General features: G+C 62.9%; 1 protein-coding gene across 1 annotated transcript; it reads left to right on the top strand.

Annotated features, from left to right (window-relative positions):
• Positions 1-7,433: 7,433 nt before the first annotated feature.
• On the top strand, positions 7,434-22,222 carry SLC6A19 (solute carrier family 6 member 19). The gene is made up of 12 exons (XM_045888330.2): positions 7,434-7,635; positions 13,490-13,630; positions 14,139-14,276; positions 15,935-16,116; positions 16,483-16,593; positions 16,824-16,936; positions 18,428-18,556; positions 18,641-18,797; positions 20,358-20,562; positions 20,660-20,819; positions 21,674-21,836; positions 22,019-22,222. The coding sequence occupies exons 1-12, from the start codon at positions 7,434-7,436 to the stop codon at positions 22,220-22,222; spliced, it is 1,905 nt and encodes a 634-aa protein (XP_045744286.1).
• Positions 22,223-23,161: the final 939 nt, after the last annotated feature.

Genomic DNA, 23,161 nt, shown 5'->3' with positions numbered 1-23,161 from the left:
CAAGGGGTTAGCGAAATGGATGCTCCTGCTTCAAGATCTTTCCAGAAAGCAGTTTTCATAGCCTTCCATCTAATAAGTCCCTTCTAGAAAACTCTGTCCAGAAGTTCAAAGATGGGGAAAGGGTATTTAAACAAAGATGTTTATTGCAGCAACATTAACAGTAACACCCGGAACGCCGGGTGACGATTGGAATGTATCCCCTCTGCAGGGCTTGTGAGTTTGATGGGACCGGACACACTCACACCTGAAGTGGAGTGTGCCCGCCGACCCCGTTGTGAGCACGGGACTCAGAACAGTAGTCTGTGTGCGCACACAGGTACCAGAAGAAAATGCCTTTTACTCATCTGTTCTGCATTTTCCAACTATGTTACAAAAATGTGTTATTTTGGGGGCGCCTGGGGGGCTCAGTCGGTTGAGCGACTGCCTTCGGCTCAGGTCATGATCCTGGAGTCCCAGGATTGAGTCCCACATCGGGCTCCCTGCTCAGCGGGAGGCCTGCTTCTCCCTCTGACCCTCCTCCCTCTCATGCTCTCTGTCTCTCATTCTCTCTGTCTCAAATAAGTAAATAAAATCTTTTTAAAAAAATGTGTTATTTGTATAATCAGATAGTTCTCAAAGTTTACGCGGGTACCTACTGTTACCTGACCCTTAACCCAGCGCCTCCGCAGCTGTTTCCCACCGAACAAAGGGGAGGGCTCTGCGTGAAGGACCCTGGGCCTCCCTGGCCTCCTGGAGGTCCTGGCAGCTCTGTGCTCCGCCCACAGCCCCCCGACCCCCGGGGGGCTGCAGAGCTGCTCTTGTCAAATAGGCAGACTCACCTGCCTCCCCCCGCCGACCCCCCGTGATGGTGATTTCCTCGAAGACCCGAAGACCCGGGTCAGTGACAACTCAGCAGCAAACCAGCAGGCAGGATGGGACTCCAGGCGACTCTGGCCTCTCGCCGGGCCGGGTGAGTGACTGTGCCAGGGAACTCCCTGCTGAGCTGCCCCCGGGGCGGGGGGCCTGGGCGTCCCTGCTCCCCAAGAGCGTGGCACTTGGGAGCACAGAGCCTTCTGCCAATGCCGAGACCGCCACTCGGGTGCCGGCAGGTGCGAGGGGACAGGGCACCAACACTCTGTGCCTGTCTCAGTCTCAGCCCCGCCCCCCAGCTCCCTGTGGCCTCCTGTCCCTGCAGACAGTGCTCTGCTCCCCCTGCCCCCTGGGAAGACTGGGGCAGAGGAAACACAGATAGAAGATCAGAGTGGACTCCGACGGGTGTAGGGGGGAGGTAACCCTCGGAGCTTAACTCCAGGCCCAGAAGTCCATGAATGCAGGCTTGGGGGCGGGGGCGGGGAGGCATCAAACATCCCTTCCGGAGACTTCTGACTACTCAGTAACTGGCTCCTTCATGAAAACAAACAGCCCATTTAAGACAAAGGTTAATGACTTTGGAGATCACGGGACAGCCCAGGGCCCGCCCTCACCTGATGTGCCCTCCCTTACCTACTCACCCGCTGGGCCCAGCCTCACCCCCTGTGATCACCCTCACCTACCGTGATCACCCTCACCCCCTGTGATCACCCTCACCTGCCGTGATCACCCTCACCCCTGTGATCACCCTCACCTGCCGTGATCACCCTCACCCCCTGTGATCACCCTCACCTGCCGTGATCACCCTCACCCCCTGTGATCACCCTCACCTGCTGGGCCCGCCCTCACCTGCTCACAGTCTGTGAGGACGTCAGCATCTGGGTGTGTGTCACTACTAACCAGTCCCCATGCCTGTTGCCCCCAGGTTTCGGGGTGCTATCCTGTGCCCCAGGGGATATCCTAGGGGCAGGGCCCCTCACCTTGGCTCCCTGCCCAGCACGTGACGAGACCTCACCCACTCTCCATTGATCTGAAAGGCAGGGCATCCTCTCCTAAGACCAATGTGTACAAAATATTCAATGGGGTTGTGTTCCTGTTGAAATAAAACCTGACAGACAGAACACCAACACTGATTAAGGGTTGAATCCACTCCGTAAAGGCTTCAAGAAGCTGTCTGGTCCATGTGAACCAAATGTGTTTAAACTTACGAAATTAGCAAAGATGCTTAAGTGAAAACGTCCATTGTCAGTGACCAAGCCGTGAGAGGGCGCCTTTTCCTTCCTGCTGGTGGGCGCGGCGCTCAGCATTTCTATGGAGCAACATGTCGTCCGTGTCCACGCCGGGGCACACGCCCGGCCCCCTCATTCCCACACAGCCATCTGCCCCAGATGCAGTCGGACTGTGGATTGACTCACATGGTCAAGGAAGAGATGTAAAAACCCCAGATTAATCTGTGCCGAACCGAGTCCAAGGATAGGAACAATTGCGCACGATGGACAGTTGGGATTCTTCAAGCATGTGAGATCCTTCCATGTGTAAAAATCAAGCTGTGTAATCAGAACAGTTTATAATCATCTCAAAAATGCAGAAAAGCATTTCATGAAGCTGACACCCATTCATAATAAACAAAGGATCCTGAAGGGCAGGGCCGGGGTCCGCGCCTGAAAGGAGCAGGGACTCTTTGGGGAGGTGAAAATGTTCTAAAGTCGGCTGCTCAACACCGAGAATACACTAGAAAAAGAGCGCGTCATAGATTGTGATTGTTACATCTCAGGAGAGCTGTTACAGAAAAGCGAAAGGACCCCTTCGTCCAGTAAGGGCAGAAGGGTGTTGGCACACATGTCTTGACCGCCCTTTGGGGGACAGACTGAAAGCTCCACCCCACGGGCAACAGGCACCTGCTGTCACCATCTCTGCGGGCCCAGCATCCTGCTGTGTGTGCTGTAATGAGGCAAGAAAAATAAAAGAATAAAAGGCAAAAGGATGGGGAGAGATGGACTAAAACCGTTGCTTTCAGTCTGTGTAACTTTATATTGAAGTCTGTAAAAATCAGTGACTAGAAGTATAGAAACAGCTTTGGCTACAAGGTCGGACGCAAAAGCTAATTGTCGTCAGGTCCCCGCATGCCGCGGGAGGACGAACATGACAGCGATCGCGATCACGATGGCGCCGAAAGTAATCAAGCATTGGACTAGATCCACCCAAAGCTCTCCAAGACCTCCACCCCAACTCTCGAACCTCCCGAGAAAAAGAAGGCCTGGGAGGGAGGGATTTACTCCCTCGGCCGTCAGAGGAGCTCCATGTGGTTGGGAGCTCAGGTTCCCGGCGCCGCAGGCCGAGTCCCCGCGTCCCCGTGGGGGGGTGTGCGGGCCTGAACAGCGAAGCAGGGAGACCCCCGGCAGGTACACCTGCCGTGAAGCCACAGAAGGGAGACGCGTGCCCGCGGCCCACGTGCTCAAGAGGCTGACGGAACAGCATGGGAGGTCAAGGACGAACAGCAGCTCCGTGAGGAGAGCGGCCCCGAGGACGGTGGGGAAGGCAGCATTCGGAGCAAACGGTCCTGCATCCTCACGCGACACGCGAGCAGCTTCGTGGTCTAACTCTTCTAGAAGGAGACGCGAGGGCATGCTCGCGACCTGGCGGCAGACCGAGCCTGCGTGAGGGCAGGAAGCAGAGAGTTGCTGTTGGTCGCAGACGCCGGCGACAGCCTAGCTGCGTGGGGCAAGATGCTGGTGACGCCTGTGTTCCGGGATCTTCCAAGCTGTCCTGAAGATTGACAGGAAGGGTCAGCATCCGATAGAGAGGGACATTTGAAGGGGTGTTTTGAGGGAGGATAGCCGACGCCCGTAAGTGCAGGGTCGGAGCTCCGTGTCAGGCCGCGGGGCAAACGCCAAAGAAAAGCAAGGCCGCTCCTCTGGGCACACGCGGAGGGGGAGGATACCAGGCGCTGGGGAGGGCGTGGAGCATCCCCTCCGGTGGGACGGCTCGCGAGCCAGCCAGGAGGCAGGAACTGACTTTCATGAAAACCGCACACACCAGGCATGTCCCCCAAGAGAATGGCTGCAGGCCGGGGGGCACTTCACACCAGCTGGGAGCCCGCCCCGCGCTGCGCTGGGGGAAGGGAGGGACCAGCCCGGCTGAGCCCGGGGCGCGGGCAGAGGGGCCGTGTGGCCCTTGTGTGCGGATGTGTGCGGCGTGGTTTCAGATCTGCAACGTGGTTCCTCTGGGGGAGGGCGGATAGCACCCGGGAGGGGGCACGGGGGATTCTAGAATGTTCTGTGTGCCTGCTCTATGGAAGTTCATTAACCTGTAAACCACTAACGGATGTGCATACAAATACATTTGTCACGGGAAAAATGGAAAACAGCAGAGATGAGCCGCATTAGGGAAACTTTCTACAATAAATTACGGTATCCCCAACACACTGAATTCTTTTCATGTTCCACATCAAAAATGGTATTTGAAAGAAAAATTTAATAAAAAGTAATAAAAAATGAAATAAATAAAATAGCAAATGTACTTTAACATTTTAAATTTAGTAAAAGGAAAATTCTCAAAATACAATATTAAGTAAAAACCATGTACAGTTTAATTTCAAGCAGGGACTGAGTGTCCAGGTGTCACTCACACACACACATACTCAGAGCGTGACCCTCGAACAACGTGGGGCTGGGGGCACCGTCCCGCACAGTAGAAATCCCACCTGTAACTTTTGACTTAACTACAGTCGCCCACTGCCGCCCGGAAGTCGACGAAGGCGTCTTCCGTATGGGGTTGTGTTCTATACGGTATTCCTACAAGAACGTCAGCCAGCAAGAAGATGCCGGGAGACTCACAAGGAAGAGAAAGCGCACCGTAGGCCCGCATCGATCACACGCACCGCGCACCCCGCGCACCCGGCGGGTCAGGGCCGCGCTGCCCAGGGTCAGCGGTAAAACCGTGCTGAATCATCAGAGCTGCGAGCGCTTAGCTGCAGTCGACGGCTGAAAACTCTCCTTTACTGAGCACGTATTTCTCTAAAGAACTGTTGCTCGGGCAATCGTGGGTGAAGTGCCGCGGTCTGAGCACGCGGCTGTGGACCCCGGCCCCAGGCTCGTCGGCGAGGGAGACCGGGCGTCATCACCATCCCCGGCGGGGACTCCATTCCAGGGTCCTCACCGGCCCCAGGACACTCGCCCGTGGTGGACGGCCGCTACCGCTCACAATGTGCCTGTCCAGCTGGGAGGGAGGCGTCTGGGCCCGGTGCCGCCCCGGGACCCGGGACGGGGTGGGGAGGTGGCCTCAGTCTTCCTGACGATTTTCAGTCACGGTTGTAGTAAAAACAAAGGCTCGTTGAGTCAGTTCATCCGCTCTTCACCTGAGCTACCTGGCATTTCTGAAGGGCAGTGACCTGTCACGAAGACCCTGGAACTCTGGACGGAGCCCTGGACCGCGCCCCACCTCACTCCTCCCCCTCACCGGCCCTCTGGTCCAGGCGACACCTCCCATCTCCAGATTGTCCCTGTCCCCACCCCGGGTCTGGGCCAGCCTGGGACACCTCTCTCCTGTCTCTCTCTCTGTCTCTGTCCCTCTGTCTCTCCCTCCACCTCTGTGTCTCTCCCTCTGTCTCTGTCTCCCCCTCCATTTCTGTGTCTCCCTCTGTCTCTGTCTCCCCCTCCATCTCTGTCTCCCCCTCCATTTCTGTGTCTCCCTCTCTGTCTCTGTGTCTCTCCCTCCATCTCTGTGTCTCCCCCTCCGTCTCTGTGTCTCCCCCTCCGTCTCTGTGTCTCCCCCTCCGTCTCTGTCTCCCCCTCTGTCTCTGTGTCTCTCCCTCCCTCTCTCTGTCTCCCCCTCCATTTCTGTGTCTCCCCCTCTGTCTCTGTGTCTCTCCCTCCGTCTCTGTGTCTCCCCCGTCTCTGTGTCTCTCCCTCCGTCTCTGTCTCCCCCATCTCTGTCTCTCCCTCCATCTCTGTCTCCCCCTCCATCTTTGTCTCTCCCTCCGTCTCTGTCTCCCCCTACATTTCTGTGTCTCCCCCTCCGTCTCTGTCTCTCTCCAGCTCTGTCTCTGCAGTGGCCTCTGCTCACCTGCCCTGCACTCTCAGCTCAGGAACTAGGTGCCCCTAAATTCTGACCTGACCCCTCCCTTCCGGCCTCCACCCTTCCCCAGTCCCCCTGTCCTAGGGGCAAAGGTCGGGCTCCTGAACTCACCCCTCTCTGAGTGGCCCTCGCCCATCTTCACCAGATTGTTCCTCGAATGTCAGTGTGAATCAGTCTCGTGGGGTGGGGTCGGGGTCGAGCAGACGGCGCCTGGCCTTGGGGACGTTATTGTCCAGCGGGGCAGGTCACTGAGCAGACTGATAAGCAGACAGTCACAGGGATGGAGCCGTCCCTCCGGGAAGGACCGGGTGCCCTGGAGGGCTTCGTGCACCGCTGACCCTGAGGGCTGGCGGAGGCCGGTGAAGGGCGTCACCGGGAAAGTCCCGCGGGCCGGCGGGTGTGGCCCAGTCACCGGAGGAAAGCGGCCGGCGGGTGGGCAGGACTGCTGGGCTCGGGACTGCGGTGGGGGCACGAGGGCAGAGCAAGGAGGGGCACCCCCCGCTCCCTGCACACAAACTCTGCCCCAAAGTCCCTGCTTAGACGTCCAGCCCCGGGTGGGGTTCTCTTCTCGTCCCCCCAGCCTTGACGTGAGGCTGGGCCCCCGTCCTGGCCCCTGTCCATCCCCCGCCCTTCTCGGCCCCGAGGGCACTGGTGGAGGCCACTCTCCATGTGCCGTTGGCTTCCCTGCGTCTCCCTGCCTGACCACTCTGTTCTGGGGGGCGGGGACTCCGCTTCCCATCGTGGTCCCACCACCCAGCTTGGGGGGCTGCCCCGTGCAAGGCACTGGGTGCGAGGACAGAAATCCTGCTGCCCTGGGGAGAGGCTGGGTGGCAGACGGGTGATGCCTCTGGGAAGTCTGTGGGCTCGAGTGCCCTGGAGGCCAGTCTAGAAGCCCCAGGTCTGCAGTGGCTCTGGGTACCCCGATGCTGGTAGATTTAGAGCCTAGAGCTTAGGGCCAGGAGGGGTCCAGGCAGCTCCAAGTGGGTGTGGGCAGGGCGGTGGGCTGCTCCCAGGGCCCGGGCTCCCGGTCATGTCCCTGGACCAGTACGGGGGTCACGGATGCCCCAGCACCCAGCCCGTTGGCAGAGAGAGCCGGGGAGACAGGGCCGCTCCTGGCCGTCTTCTGCGGCTGGGGGGGCGCGGTGTGGCGGCGAGCAGAGTGACCGAGGGTCTAGGGAGGAGCAGCGTCCTGCAGAGCCCGGCAGGCCTATCAGAGCGGGGGTGGGGGTCCGGTCTTGGGAGCACCTCGGGGGTGGGGGCCGGCAGACAAGCGTTTGCGCAGCGGGAGGGGCTGGCTGGTGCCTGTGGAGCTGCCCTGGAGGGTCTGCGGCGCCTCTGCAGATAAGGCATTAACAGTTGGGGCGGACTCACCTCTAGATCTGCTGACGCCAGGTGCCTGGGGCAAGGTGCCAAAGGTTCCCTATAAAGTACTGAGGCTCTGGGCCCGTGGCCACTCACCCTCCGGCTGCCCGCCTACCTCTGCTGGAGGGACCTGCCCGGCGACCACCATGGTGAGGCTCGTGCTGCCCAACCCGGGCCTGGAGGACCGGATCCCATCCCTGGGTCAGCTGGAGACCATCGAGACGGAGGAGGCCAGCTCCCGGCCCAAGTGGGACAACAAGGCCCAGTACATGCTCACGTGCGTGGGCTTCTGCGTGGGCCTGGGCAACGTGTGGCGCTTCCCTTACCTGTGCCAGAGCCACGGCGGAGGTAGGCCGCGGGGCTGGGGTCGGGGGACGGCGGACGGCAGGCTGGGGCCCCAGCACCCCCGGGGCCGCGGGCAGGACAGGCACGCACTCGTGCCTTCCCTCGGAGTGCCATGAGCCTCCACGTTTGCACCCGGGGCTGGGCTGCAAGTGGTCCAGGGCCCTACGTGGCACTTTGCTCCTGGCTCGTGGCAGGTGGGGAGGGATACCCACGGTCCTGACCCTGCGTGTCCAAGTGTCCAAGTGTGGGGAGCCCTGCCCCGTTCTCGGAGAACATATCTGACCTGCGTGGGGGGGTCCGAGAGGAGCCGGCCACTCCTCTGGACAGAGCCCCCTCCTCTGAGTGTGGACGGGGGCAGTGAGCCCAGCCGTCCTCATGTCCACCGTGGAGGCCCCACGCCCAGCCCTCCCTGTGCTTCATCCATGTCCTAAGCCCAGAGTTGGGCACCACGTTCCTGGATGGACAGAGGAAGGAGCTGGGCAGGAGCAGGTGACCCACAGAAGGGCACCCTGGCCTCAGCCCATCCTGCCACCTCCAGAGGCCTCCAAGGGCCTTGCCTGGAGTCCAGGGGTCTCCTTCCACAGGTCGAGGCTGCCCCTCTCCCCCACTGATCCCCCAGTTGTGCTGGGTCGGTGTCCTCATGGCCTTGTTCCCTCGCCCACCCTCCCAGTGCCTGTGGACTACAGAGATGGGGCCCCCATATGTCCATGGCTTCTGTCTTGGCCCCCAGCCCTGGGAGGGGTGTGCAGCCTGGGGCTGGGTTTGTGAAGGCAGATGGGTCTGGGGCAGGGGCAGGCTCTGCGAGCTGGCTGGCTGGTTGCCCTGGGGATGCAGGTGCTCCGGTGATGTGAGTTAGTAGGGGTTATTTTCATTCTAACTCTGAAGGACCTACAAGCTCTCACCTGGGCTTCGGGATATAAAAGTGTCCTCAGGAAAAGCAGAAGTGGGGCAACCTGGGCAACCTCAGCAGCCCTGAATTTCCCAGGGCTTGGGCTTCCCAAAGTCTGGGAAGGTGTGTCTTACAAGTCCCTGGTCCCTCCTGCGCTTCTGGGAGGCTGGGGCCATGGCGCTGGGGGGGAATTGGAATGGGACTCCCAGACGTGGAGTGCCTGATGTCGGCCACCCCTTCCTTCTGGGAGTTCCTGGTCACATGCCCCCCAGGGACCACCCTCGGGGAGGGTCCCAGCATCTCCCTGCCCCATCTACCCTTGCTCCGTTCAAACTGGGAGCTCAGCACAGGGCGGACTCCCCCCACCGCGGGGTGGGCAAAGCCAGTTGCACGGGGAAAGGGGCCGCCCCAGGGCTGTGCGGGGCCCAGGGGCCACTAGGGACGCACCCACTTTGTGGGTGGAGGCCAGATGCTTGTCCCCTGGGACGAGGGTGGGTGGCACGCCCGGGGCCCCGGGGGAACACCCAGGACCGTGCTCACAGTGACTGGGAGGTCTTCAAGGCAACGGGCCAGAGCAGTTTACCAAGTAAATCCCAGAGGCTGTGGGGCCCCCACAGAGAATTCACCCTGGGGAATGGGGGCTTTCGGGTGCAGCCACACACGCATTCTGAATCCATGGGGGCAGCGTGGCAACCTTGCCCCCAGACACTGTGGACTGAGGGGACTGTCCCCGAACCGCCCCTGTAGCCGTGTCCCCACACCCCGGTCCCACCCTGGCAGCGAAGCACAGAGTCCTATAGCTCCGGGACGGGGAATAGGGTGGGAGTGGGATGGGGATGGGAGTGGGGTGAGAGCGGGAAGAGGGTGGGAACGGGGAAAGCTTTCCAGTGTTCTGTTCGGGAGGCCATCTTGTGTGGCCCCAGGCAGGGGATGCCGGGCGGGGGCATAAAGCCAGAGGGGTGCAGAGCGGGCCTTCGGAAGTCCTCCGTGTGGTCTCTACGGCCCTTCTCCGAAGCTCCGCACCGCCATGGCCGCTGGCTCTCTGGGCAAGGGCTCCCCTCCTCACGCACACCTTAGGGTGGGCTTCGCTCGGGGGGATTCCTCCCTGTGAGCTCAAATAGCGCTGTCCCTCCAAGCCTTGGCCCGGGTGAGCCCGCGCCGCCCCTCCCGGGCCCTTCCTGTGCCGCCGCCCCCCCCGCAAGCTCCTGAGGGCCCCCCCGCCATGGCCTGCACACTTAGATCACGGCAGCCCGCGGGCGGTGAGCCCCACTCCGACCAGGAGGCCCTTGGTCTGGGGGCCGTGCTTGAGGTTCCATCTCCGGCCCCCAGCCCCATCCTTGCTGCTGATGGGAGATGTGCTCCTGGGTGCGGGATCCCCAGCCTCCACCCCCACGCTCTGTCCGCGGCCACCTCTGCCTCCCGGGCCGACCCGGCGCGCACCTGGGCTGGGAGGGCCTGCACGTGGGCTCTAGGGTGAGGTGGGCCCCGGTGAGGAGGGCTCTCGGAAGTGTGGGACCCAGGGTGGCTCCCCTTCTGGGGTCATGACTTCTGGGCCCTGGCCAAGGGGCTCCTGCCCCTGGCCACCTTCTCTGGCCCCGGCACTCCCCGGCGGCGGCTGCGATCGGGGCAGCACCATGCGGTCCTCTATGTGCTGACTGGGCCCCCCCGCCCCAGACCAGACAAGCCTCTGGAAGGGAGGCCAGCAGGTGGGCCAGACCCAGGGAGGGCGGAGCGGGCGGCCACGGCCTTGTCGCCGCACAAGATGGCTGTCTAGCCTGTGGGCACGCACGTCTCACGTTGGGGTTGGTCTGGTCTGGGCTGAGGGCAGAAGGCGGGAAGGCCCGGGGGTGGGGGGTGAGCCGCCATCCTCTGCCTTTAGGGACACGGGGAGAGGCACGTGTGGGAGGGGCCGCACCAGTCCATGGACCCCTGGGGGAGACGGGCCCCCCAACACGTCTGCTCCTCATCCCATCTGCAAGCCCAGAGACACGACACCCCATTTCCTGGTACAAACCAAATCAACCCAGCCATCCTGGGTGCCTGTGAGGGCCTGTGATTACCCCTTGAGCCTCCCGTGAATCTCCACAGTCTCACGGTATCCGCCGACCACGGAGCCTGCGCACCCCGCCCTGTTTCCCTGCCCGGTTTCTGCACCGGCGTGTCTGTCTCCTGCGGGTGCCGGCCTCCCCCCTGCCTGTCGGCCCACCGGTACCCACACCCGGGCAGCACAGCCAGGTCCGTCTCCTGGGACCTTTGGAACTGCATCCGGGCGCCACCGAGCCTGCTGGCCGCCCTCCCTCCTCTGTCCTTCCCTGCTTCCTCCACCTTTACCCACGGGAAGAAGTAAAGCCGTGAATTCCCCGGGGCCTCATCTGGAAAGAGCACCTGGTGTTGCTTGAGAACGTGCTCATCTCTGGAAAGAACAAGGGGCCGAGGTCCCGCTGCCCTGGGCTGGGGGTGCTGGGTGGGCAGGCGCCACACCGTGGGCACACAGAGGGCTCCCTTTGGGGAGTGGTGTGGGCGTGCGCTCCCCTGTCCTCCCACCCCCTCCCCCACTGGCTGTGCCCACTGAAAGCCGAGCCTGATGCACAGGGATCCGCTGGCCTGTTGGTCTGGGGGGAACTCGTGTGAGGGAGGGGTGCCGGGAGCCCAGGGGGCCACAGAGGCTTCCTGGAGGAGGGGCTTTCCAAGTGGGGTCTCTGAGGATGAATAGGAGTTTCCTGCTGGAGATGCAGGGGCGGGGAGACCGGTGGGTGAGAGTGGCATCACGAGGAAAGGGGATGGGATTGAAGGACATTTACAAACCTTGTGCCAAATGGACTGGTTTTCTTGGTCATTTTGCTCAAAGGTTTTCAAATCAAGCCCCTAAGGAGACATTAGAGAGGCGAGTCTTTTCTTATCTTAACTTGACCCTCACTGACACAGTGACCCAGGGAGCAGGTCCTGCTGGGCTGTGAGTGGCCCCAGGCTGTGCTCCACACCCAGGGGGATCCAGCTGGCGGCCATTCCTCTCCTGGTACCCGCCCTTGGATTTGCTTTTTTGTGATTGTCATGCCCACACCCCTTGAGTTCCTGGAACTTGGACCTCAGCTCTGATGCAGTCCCAGCATCCGAAGGAGCCTGGCCCTGGAGCCCCGCGTGGGGAGAGAGGCCACTTGAGCAGTCCCGCGTGCGGACCGAGGACGACCCACAGCAGAGGCCTGACCCTCCCAACAGGAGGACCCCACAGACAGAAGGACAGGAGAATATGTGGAGGGGAAAGAAGAGAGAGAGGGCTTTGGCTCGGTCACACTCACACACACACGCAGGCATGCACAGACACGTGCACACATGTGGACACACACTCACCCACACATATTTACACACCCACGAATGCACACAGACACATGCACACTGCCATGTGAGTGTGGACACACAGACACGTGCGCGTGGACATGGTGCCCCTGCCTGCCTCCCCCGGGGGCCTCTAGATCAGGGTCTGAGCCCCGCCCTGACCAGGAGACCAGCACATGGAGGTGGTGGCCGCCCGCGGAGGCCTGGGGGTGGGAGGAATGCGGTGGAGGGGAAGGATGTGAGAGATTTGGTGAGAAGGACAAACAGAAGGAACGAGTCAGGAAAGGAGGAGGAGGGGATGGTGCGGCTCTGGGCCAGGGGCTGGAGATATGGGGAGAAAGGACGCGGGGGCAGGGGATGGGGGGCAGAGTGGGCCAGGGCTGCGCCAAATGTTCCTGCCACTGGGCTGCCCTGCATGGCCCTCGTGGGGCAGGACCCCGGGCCGGGCGGAAGGGAAGCTACCGTCACCCAGCCGGATCACCGCTGGGCCCCGGTCAGCAGGGACTGAGGGAACGTCCCAGGTCAGTGGGCTCGGCCCACGGGGGTCCAGGGACGGTCAGCAGGGACTGAGGGGCATCCCCCCGAGAAAACATCCCAGGTCAGTGGGCTCGGCCCACGGGGGTCCAGGGACGGTCAGCAGGGATCGAGGGGCATCCCCGGAGAAAACGTCCCAGGTCAGTGGGCTCGGCTCACGGGGGTCCAGGGACAGTCAGCAGGGATCGAGGGGCATCCCCGGAGAAAACGTCCCAGGTCAGTGGGCTCGGCCCACGGGGGTCCAGGGACGGTCAGCAGGGATCGAGGGGCATCCCCGGAGAAAACGTCCCAGGTCAGTGGGCTCGGCCCATGGGGGTCCAGGGAGCCCAGCGCCCGCGGCTACCAGGCAGGGACCCAAATGCCCTCAACAGTCCTGAAGCAGGAAGTGTCCGGTCTCAGCGCAGAGCTGTGCCCTTGCCCCGAGTTCCCAGCCTGTGGGGACCGCAGCTATGCTGATCTCTGCTAGGTCACGCTGGGCGCTATCCTGCACTGTGGTTGCGCCCGGAGAGCCTCCCCGGTTTCCTGGCACTTGCGCCGGCGAGGAGCGGACCAGACCCCCGACTGGTTGCCTTTACAATTTCCCTTCTGGACCTGCTCTCCTGCACCGAAGCCAGGAGGGCTTGAGACACGCCAGGGGTTCCTAGTGACCCCGCCCTGGCGGTGAAGCCTGGCTCCCCCGGCCGTGGGGACGGTCCCTGCATCTGGTGCTCGTGTGTGTCCAGGGCGGCCTCCCAAGGCTCAGACTGACCCCCATGGTGCGCGACCTCCTGGTCAGCCTCCAGACCCTGGGCTCCTGGGGCTCCCGGGACCTGTCCCCTCTGACCCTTCCACACTTTGAGTGGAGGCTGCCCTGCCTCCCCGTACTCGGCCCCCCACAGGGACACCTCCGCTCATTCCCAGGAGCTGTGGTGCACGGCGGACAGACGCCACCATTGGGAGGTGGTGCGAGGCGGCCCCGTGTGAAACGGCGCCTGTGGCCGTGAGGTCCCAGGCCTGTGTTTGTGCCACCTTTCTGCCGGTGCTTTCGACAAACACCTGTGTCCCCAAAGGGGGCCCCCGTGAGCCGTCCCCTGCCCTCATCGCTGCCTTCTCCCCACGCAGGGGCGTTTATGATTCCGTTCCTCATCCTGCTGGTCCTGGAGGGCATCCCCCTGCTGCACCTGGAGTTCGCCATTGGGCAGAGGCTGCGGAAGGGAAGCGTGGGCGTCTGGAGCTCCATCCACCCGGCCCTGAAGGGCTTAGGTGCGTGACCAGGGCCCTGCCCAGAGCCAGGCTCCGCAGCAAGCACCCCTCCTTCCCTCTCTGCTCTCTCTGCCTGATTTCAGGGAGGGGAGGGGCCCAGGGCTCGGCGCCCAGGCCTGTGCAAACCATTCCTTAGGGTCTCCAGGGACCGTGGGCCGCAGGTCCAGACCCCATCACTCCCAGCCACCAGAGACCAGCCGGGCAGCAGAGGCCGTCCTGAGTCCCAGGCGCCCAGGGGATGGGAGGGTATAGACACACAGAGTACTCCCTGCCCAGATCAGGGCTCAGCAATGGCCAGACTGACCCAGAGGGGCACTGACCCTTGAGGTTCTTTCCCAGCGCTGACCCCCACCCCAGTGCCGACCCCTCCCCCCAGTGCCGACCCTCCCCCCAGTGCCGACCCTCCCCCCAGTGCTGACCCCTCCCCCAGTGCTGACCCTCCCCCCCATGCTGACCCCTCCCCCAGCGCTGACCCCCACCCCTGAGCAGTGACCGTCTGGCCCCCCAGGCATTGCGTCCATGTTCGTGTCCTTCATGGTGGGCTTCTACTATAACACCATCATCGCCTGGGTCATGTGGTACTTCTTCAACTCCTTCCAGGACCCCCTGCCCTGGAGTGAGTGCCCGCTCAATGACAACCGGACAGGTGAGGCCCGGGGGAGGCCGGCGTGGGGTGGGGCACCGCCACTGGTTCTGCGGAGAGCTCCACCTTTGACCATGCGGGCTGACCGTCCACCAAGAGCCGCCCTCTGATTTTCCAAATTCCGGAGGGCTGTAGCTCAGGTTTGGCAAAAACCAAAGCACATTTAAGCCAACAGGGCATTAACAAAAAAGTCATATTGCAGTAGAAAAGCCCTTAGAAATGCTGGCTTCCCTCTCAGGAGGGGCCGCTGTTATGGAGGAAAGGGGGAGACCCGCCCACCTGGCCTCGCGGTGCAGGCAGCAGAAGCGGGGTTCCAGGTTGCCAGCAGGGTGTGTGTGGGGTTTCCCTGAGAGCTGCTCCCCGACATTTCCGGGGCAGCATCCTGTTCCCCACTGGCCTTTCCCGCCCAGCCCCCGGAGGCTCTGTCTGCAGAGAGCTCCCGCCCCTCATCATCTGCTCCTTCTGGGGGCCCCCAGGGAAGGGGGGAGCAGACCCTGGGCTGTGGCCCATGGGGGCACGGAGCTGAGTGCTAGGCTGGGCCACTGGGCATGCAGCCCCTTCAGGACGTGAACGGCCTGTGTTGTGAGTGTGGGTCCAACTAGCGGACAGGCCAGTGTGGTTTGCTGCACGGATCACACCAGATGTGCTGGGGTTGGGGCCGGCAGGATGGGCACCTCAGGGTCAGGAAAGGACAGGGCCCACCCCCATGGCCTCCCTCACCGCCTTGGGGACCATTCAGGACATAGTCCCTGACTCTGGGGATGGGGTGGGGGCCTTCCAGGACTAGACTGCTTCCCCCTTGGCAGGATGTCAGGCTGGCCTAGAAGGGCACCCAGGACCCTGGGAGCCACAGGGATGAGAACGTGTGAGTTTGAACACCATTGCCTGGGGTGGGCCCCAGCTGGGGAAACTTAGAGACCCGTGACCGGTGCATGGCAGAGCACCTGGCCCAGGGCAGACTCCCAGCTAAGCCTGTGGGTCTCTTGTGTGCCTGCAGCAGGGGCGAGAGGGAGAAGGCAGGCAGTGGAGGCCTGGGGTGCACACCCACATGTGCACATGCATGAAGGTGTGCGTGTGCTCACACACATGTGCGAGTCGTTTGCATGTGTGTGCACACATGTGTGCCTGTGTTTGTGTGAATCCACACTGGGTGCGAGCATGTTCATGCGCGCGCGTGTGCACACGTATGCACACGGGTCTGCATGCAGGTGAACTCATGTGTGCACATATATGTGTAACGTGCACCGTGTGTGGGTGTGCATGTGCACACGGGTCTGCATGCATGTGCACACACGTGTGCCTGTGTTTGTGTGAATCCACACTGGGTGCGAGCATGTTCATGCGTGTGTGTGTGCGCGCACGTATGCACACGGGTCTGCATGCAGGTGAACTCGTGTGTGCACATATATGTGTAATGTGCACCGTGTGTGGGTGTGCATGTGCACATGGGTCTGCATGCATGTGCACACACGTGTGCCTGTGTTGTGTGCATGCATGTGTGGGTGTGTGCATGTGTGTACAGGTATGCACAGGCATGCTTGTGTGCACAGACACCCCTGTTGTCACCATCTCAAAGTACAGCTTGGGCCCGGGGCTCTCTGTCCCCCACCGCGGCTCACACTCTGTGACACGCTCTGACGTGTGCAAATGCCCGCCCCCAGGCTACGTGGAGGAGTGTGCCCGCAGCTCCTCGGTGGACTATTTCTGGTACCGGGAGACCCTCAACATCTCCACCTCGATCAGCGACTCTGGCTCTATCCAGTGGTGGATCCTGCTCTGCCTGACCTGCGCGTGGAGCGTCCTCTATGTGTGCACCATCCGCGGCATCGAGACCACCGGGAAGGTGCTCACGGGGGTGGGGGTGCCCGAGCCGCCACACCCTCAGCAGCTGTGAGGGGCCTGGTCCCGCATGCCCGCCGTCTGGGAGGGGCCTCTACTGCCCACACGCTCTTAAGCATGAGCTCAAAAAGCCGTGGGCAAGTGGCGCACGTGATCCCTAACTGGGAGGAGCAAGACAGCCACAGTTACAGACTGAAGGGTGGGGCGCGGAGAGCGGGGCCCACCTCCCTGCCTGGAGCCTGGGGGCTGGGGGCACATGGGGATGGCGGGGCAGGGGTCCTATGCTATCGCCCCTTCTCCTTGAGAGCCTGGGTTTCCCTGCCCGCCTGGCACTGCCTGCCCCTTTGTCCCACACTTGCCCTGTCCACAGGCCGTGTACATCACCTCAACGCTGCCCTATGTGGTCCTAACCATCTTCCTCATCCGCGGCCTGACACTGAAGGGAGCCACCAAAGGCATCGTGTTCCTCTTCACGCCCAACGTGAGTCTCCCGAGGTCGGCCCAGGGCCCAGATGGCACAGGGGAGGCCAGGCTGGGGGACGGCCCCCCTGGGCCCCTTGTGGAGTGCAGGCAGGGCCTGTGTGCTCGACGGTGGCCGTGTGGACTGAGGGCGGCCACCACTGGGCGGTGCATCAGCTGCCACCTCCAGGGGCCGTGTGTCCCAGTCCCCAGTCCTTTCGAGCATAGCTGAGGGTCTCTGTCTGGCTACAGGTCACAGAGCTGGCCAACCCAGTCACCTGGCTGGACGCGGGGGCTCAGGTCTTCTACTCCTTCTCGCTGGCCTTTGGGGGCCTCATCTCCTTCTCCAGCTACAACTCTGTGCAGTGAGTGTGGGGGGACCTTCGCCCCGCCTGCCCTGTGCCTCGGCCTCCCTACCAAGAGGGGTGGGTGAACAAAGGAAGGCATGCAGGTGACCCTGCTGACCCGGGGTCCCTGCGGGGCTGCGGCCACAGGGTGCAAAGAGGCAGGCTGATGCCTTGGGAGGGCTTTCATGAGCGAGGGACCCCCCAGGGAGACCCATTTACGACCCGGCCTCCCCTGGGCACCTCCGTCCCAGCGATCGCGAGCCCTGGTGTTGACCCCCCACACACACTCCCCATCACGCCTGCTCACCCAGGACCCCAGGAGCGCCCGCCCCTGCCGCCCACCCTGGACTGGCACCCACGTGAAAGGGGCCCAAACCGCGAGGGCCCCCAGGGCCTCCACGGACATAGCTGGTGTCACTTCATCTCCACAAGCGTTAATGGGGCACCTGCTTGTGCCCCAGCTGGTGCCCTGGGACCGTGTTGCTGGGACCCGTGGTCCAGCAGAGAGAGAGACGAGCCGCGTGAGCGGACACGGAAGGCGTGGGGCCGGGCGGGACAGGAGGCAGCCGGGGACGGACTGACAGCAGGTGCTCCCCACGGGGGCCGTGGGCCCGCTGGGTGCACACCAGCTGCTGGTGCAACCCTGCTCCCGGCGTGGTGTTAGCACCGCACGAGGCCCAGAGCGCGCCCCAGGGGCCCCGCCCCACGCTGCCACCCGCCCGCTCCCTCTCCGGGTGGACTCGCCTCCTCTGGACAGCCGGGAGGGGTCCTCAGCGTCCCGCTCCATCCCTGAGCACGAGGTCCTCGTGTCCACCCCTGCCGCGGCCTGTGTCGGGCGTCCTGCCTTTCACGGCCAAGCGGTACCCGGGCGTGGACGGGCCGTGCTGTGTTTGCCCGCCTGCCCCACGACGGACACGCGAGCTGTGTCCACCTTCCGGCAGTCGCGAACATTTGTGTCGAGCTTCGGCGCAGACATGCCTTCACCTCCCGCGGCCCACACAGGGGCGGGCCTGCTCCGGGTGAAGGGCTCGAGGGGGTGTTTTCCAGGGAGGCCACCCCATTTCAGGTCCCCCCAGCCGGGCAGCAGCGCCCGATCCCTGCTCACCCTCGCCAACACTTGTCATCTGACTCTGCCGCCGGCCTCCGGAAGGATCCAGAAGGAGGATGTTGGCCTCGGGTGGTGGTGGGGCGGTCGGGGCAGTGTTCTCGACACGCCGAGCTGGGGGGGCTTCAGGCGTCCAGGTGGAGATGGGGGGCCCTGGCCCAGCCACCTCCTGGAAGCCTCACGACCCGGGGAGGGTCTCCAGGGCCAGCGCTGCAGGGGGCCTGGGTAGGTGGCGGGAAGGGCAGAGCGGGGTGGGCTGTGGGCCGGCTGTGCCCCCCGTGGCTGTGGCCTCCTCGCTGAGCCAGTGGCTCGGCCTCGGGAGCCCCGTGCCCGTCCTCGCTGGGCGCTGACTCGGGCCAGTGGGCATGCCCGGCTGGCAGTGACCGGACACCCTCTCACGGCAGCAACAACTGCGAGAGGGACTCGGTGATCGTGTCGATCATCAACGGCTTCACGTCCGTGTATGCGGCCACCGTGGTCTACTCCATCATCGGCTTCCGCGCCACCGAGCGCTTTGACGACTGTTTCAGCACGTAGGTGGCCCGCCTGCCCTGGGAGCTTGCACATCACCTCCAGGGAGCCCACCGGGCCTGCAGCCAGCCCCTCTGTCTTTCCAGGAACATCCTGACGCTCATGAACGGGTTCGACCTGCCCGAGGGCAACGTGACTCAGGAGAACTTCGAGGAGATGAAGCTTTGGTTCAGCGCCACCAACCCTGAGGCCTTCGCAAAGCTGCACTTCCAGACCTGCGACATGAACACCTTCCTCTCGGAGGTCCGGCCTCTGGGTGGTGCTCCTGTGATTCGGGAGCTGGGGGTGGGGGCGAAGGACTCCTTGGGAGGGCGCCGAGCTTCCCCCGCGAGCCAGGGGTCCTGGGAGTCGCAGAGCCTGCGTCCAGGGCCTGGTGCCAAGGCAGGGACCCGGGGCCATGTGGGTCTGGCCTCCTGCAGTGCCTGGTGCGAGACAGGCCAACACCCCATGTCCACGAGGACCAGGATGCCTCCCACAAACACGCAGAGTCGTCCTAACCGAGCTCCCCGCTCGCTTCACTCTGCTGGCTCCTAGTCCTTCGTGCTGGCTGACGTTTCTCGGCGGTCACAGTGCAGAGGACCACGTAGCTGCAAACCGTCCTCTGATGCTCGAACATCTAACTGCCAAGCGCAATGAGGAGCGATGCTTGCATGCTGTTGTGATTTATGGGCCAACATTTACTCATTTTAATTTTGCAATGTTCTTCTTTGGAGCCAAACAATATTCGGGGGCACGTCCCACATTTTTGGGCCTGGCACTGCGTCCCAGTGGTGTCAGGCCCTGCAGGAGCGAGGTGTGGGGAGCGCGAGCAGAGGGCCCCCTCGCCCAGTCTATCCCCCGATGCGTGCAGGACAAGGGGCAGCAGAGACTCTGAATTCCTTCTCTTCTGGAAGCGAGCTAACAGAGGAGTCAGTGCTCAGTGCAGGTGCCGAGCATCACCGGGGCACTGAGTCCTGACCCCCCACGCCGGCCCGGGCCACCAGGCTGGCTGGCCTCTCCTGGTCACTTTGCGGCTCACCTCCCCCTCCCCCTCCGTCCACGTGGGCGTGTGATGCTCCTCTGTGCGGGTGCTCGGAGGCCGTTCACTGCAATCTCCCAAACTCCTCGCTTGGCCCCCCGGGGAGGAGTTCGTCTGTGGAAGGCAGCAGCCCATTTTCCCCCGAACTCATGCAAATGCTGTGGTGTGGCTTTGGGGCCCCTGACTTGGGAGCGAGTCCTGGGGACAGGAGCGGATGTCCTGCAGGGAGCGCTGGGCCCGGGGCCCCTAACTTAGCCCTTCAGCCCCACAGGAAACACTCAAGAGGGAGGGGCCGCAGCAGGGGTCTCGTGGACCCATGTGAGGCCAGATGCAGGGCCACAGGCTCAGCCAGGGCCCCGCACGGAGCCCTTGTGCTTCTGCACCTGCCGTGGCCGCTCCCGCCAGGCCCACTGGCCGCAGCTCTGGCAACCACTCAAGGGCACTCGCTCAGGCCTCGTGGAGGTCACCCCACCTTCCGAGCCGAGTGTGCGGCGAGTGTCTCAGGAAGCATCAGGGAAGAGACAGTGTCCGTGTCTGGGCAGCACGGGGCCCTGACTGCCGCTGGACAGTGGGGCCACTTCCCAGTCGTCAAACTAGTTCAGCTTTTAAAAATACAGTTGGGCCTGAAGGACAAGTTCTGGTCATCTCCCCAAATGGCTCCGATCAGACTTCTGCTTGCATGGTGGGGGCTCGACGGGTGGGGAGCTGTCCAGGGAGGGACAGGGACGGGGAGGGGTCCTCGGGGAGCGTGCACCTTCGTGACGCCCCTGCCCCCACCCCTGCAGGGCGTGGAGGGCACCGGGTTGGCCTTCATCGTCTTCACGGAGGCCATCACCAAGATGCCCGTGTCCCCGCTATGGTCCGTGCTCTTCTTCATCATGCTCTTCTGCCTGGGCCTGTCGTCCATGTTTGGGAACATGGAGGGCGTGGTCGTGCCCCTGCAGGACCTCAACATCATCCCTAAGAAGTGGCCCAAAGAGCTGCTCACAGGTATGCGGGGCCGGGGCCGCAAGGACAACCCCCAGGGGGCGGCCGTAGTGCGGGCGCAGGGCCTCGGGCTGCAGTGGCAGTGCTCTCTGCCCCGCAGGCCTCATCTGCCTGGGGACGTACCTGCTCGCCTTCATCTTCACCCTGAACTCTGGCCAGTACTGGCTGTCCCTGCTGGACAGCTATGCCGGTTCCATCCCGCTGCTCGTCATCGCCTTCTGCGAAATGTTTGCGGTCGTCTATGTGTACGGCGTGGACAGGTAGGAAGGAGGCTGCAGAGGCAGGAGGCTCCCGACAGGGGCAAGCAGGGTGGCACTCAGGGACAAGCGCGCCGTGATACGGGGCCGCGTGTGCACTGGGCCTGGCTCCTGCGCGGCTGAGGGCAGAGGGATGGGTCCCGGACCGATGCCCGCCAGAGCAGTCCGAACGGTGCTCCCTCCAGCTTCCCGAAGCTTCCAGACCTGGCAGACATGGGCACTCACAGGCCGTGCAGTCTTAGGGGTGGAGGAGAGCAAACAGCAACCACGAAGGGAAGTACAGACCCCCTGGTCTGACCACAGGATTTAGAGTCGTAACCCAAGACGAGGAGGTGAAGCACTATTGTGTCCCACGCAGGCGGCCTGAGACACGGGAACATGGGACCAGGAGGGGCAGAGCGGTCCCAGGGGCTGGGGTGCGGGCAGCGGACGTGAGGGCCGGGCATGGACAGGGCAGGGGCTCCTGCTGCGGGGATCAAGGCTGCCCCGTGGGGCCCCGGGGAGGCCACCAGCCCTGGGGGAGGGGAGATCTGCCAGGGAGGCTGGGACGGGGCTGCCGGTCGGGCTGCCCTCCACCCCCAGCAGCACGGACCCTGGCTCTGCGTGAGCCCCCGGGGCGAGTTGACAGGCTGGTGGCACCGTGGGGCAGCAGAGGGTGCCGCCGGCCTCCCGAGCCGGCTTCTGACGCAAACCAGGCTCTTCTGGAGGCGGCGGGTCTCCGGTCAGAGAAAGACTGGGCTGTGGCACCATGGACGGTGACATCTGTCTGGGCTGGACGGCCAGCTACCCTCTGCCTTGACAGGATCACAGGCCTATCAACGCCCCCAGTGATGGCCTCCTTCCTGCCCTGTGTCCAGGTTCAACAGAGACATTGAGTTCATGATTGGCCACAAGCCCAACATCTTCTGGCAAGTCACGTGGAGAGTGATCAGCCCACTGCTCATGCTGGTCATCTTCCTGTTTTTCTTCGTGGTCAAGGTCAAAGAGGAGCTGATATACAGCGTCTGGGACCCTGCCTATGTGAGCCATGGGGCTGCCGCGGAGGCGCAGTGGGGCATTGTGCTCCCTGCGGGGTTGGGGACCCTGGGGTGTCCTTCCCCTCCCCCACAAGGGCCAGGCGGTGACCCACAGGGGAGTGGCATCTGCCTGAGGGAGACCCCGCAGGCTGCATACGTGGCTGCTCACCACCGCTCTCTCCCCAGGAGGAATTTCCCAAATCCCAGAAGGTCACCTATCCGGGCTGGGTGTACGCTGTGGTCGTCATCGTGGCTGGGATGCCCTGCCTGGCCATCCCTGGCTTTGCCATCTACAAGCTCCTCAGGGACCGCTGCCAGAGGCCAGGGGACCGCCAGGGGCTGGTCAGCGGGCCGTCCATGGCCTCCATCAACGGGGACCTGAAGTCCTGAGCGGCCCGGCCCAGCACGTGTCAGGGAGGATCTGGGCCATACGTGTGAGAGTGTGTGCATGTGTGCATGTGTGGGTGTGTATGTTGTGCAAGCGCTTGCATGCGTATGTGTATATACATGCGTGGGGGTGTGTGTGCACATGTGAGTGTATGCACGTGTGTTTATGTATACTGTTTGTGCACACGCGAGTGCATACATGTGCGAGCGTGTACATACATGAACGCACCGTGTACGTGTGCAGTGTGAGTGTGCGTGTGTGCACGTGTGTAAGTATGTGTGCATGTGAGTGTGCACTGCGTAAGTGTGTGTGCGTGCGCACACGTGTGTAAGTATGTGTGCACTGCGTAAGTGTGTATGTGTGCGCGTGTGCACACGTGTGTATGTGTACTGTGTGCATGTGTGCACACACGTGTGTAAGTATGTGCGTGCAGTGCATAAGTGTATATGTGTGTGCATGCATGAGTGTGTGTACGTGTGCAAGTGTGTATGCGTGTGAGCGCACGGAAGCGTGCGTGTGCATGTGTGTGCTCATGTCCGAGGATGTGTGCACACGTGCACGAGGACTCGGTGGGCGTGTGCGTACATGTGCGGTGTGCATGACTGTGGTGTGTGTGTTGTATAGACATGTTGGGTGCCTGTGTTTGTGCACACATGTCTGCACACAGCCCCGGTGCCCTGCTGCTTGCCCTTGTCATGGGCGTGGTGGGGGCCACAGCAGCCTGGGTCCCACCACGCCCGCACATGCCGGGGGACGGTCGCAGCCGCGGCGTAGTGGGGAGCCCGGCCCGTGGGAGGCGGGAGCGTGATGCTCCCTTGGCCCCTCAGATCCAGTCTGATCGCCACCTGCCCTTCGCCTTGCTGTCAACCCTTGACTCAGGAGCTCACAGTAAGGCCGGGGCCCTGGTGCCCACGATGAGGACTGGCCTTTTCGAGCCCCTA

This window comes from Mirounga angustirostris, unplaced genomic scaffold (genome assembly GCF_029215605.1).
Source record: "Mirounga angustirostris isolate CCGP_5_RB_7025 unplaced genomic scaffold, mMirAng1.0.hap1 SCAF_7, whole genome shotgun sequence".
Lineage (NCBI taxonomy): Eukaryota > Metazoa > Chordata > Mammalia > Carnivora > Phocidae > Mirounga > Mirounga angustirostris.
Note: the sequence above shows the minus strand (reverse complement) of the source record. Positions and strands in the feature narration are given on the sequence as shown.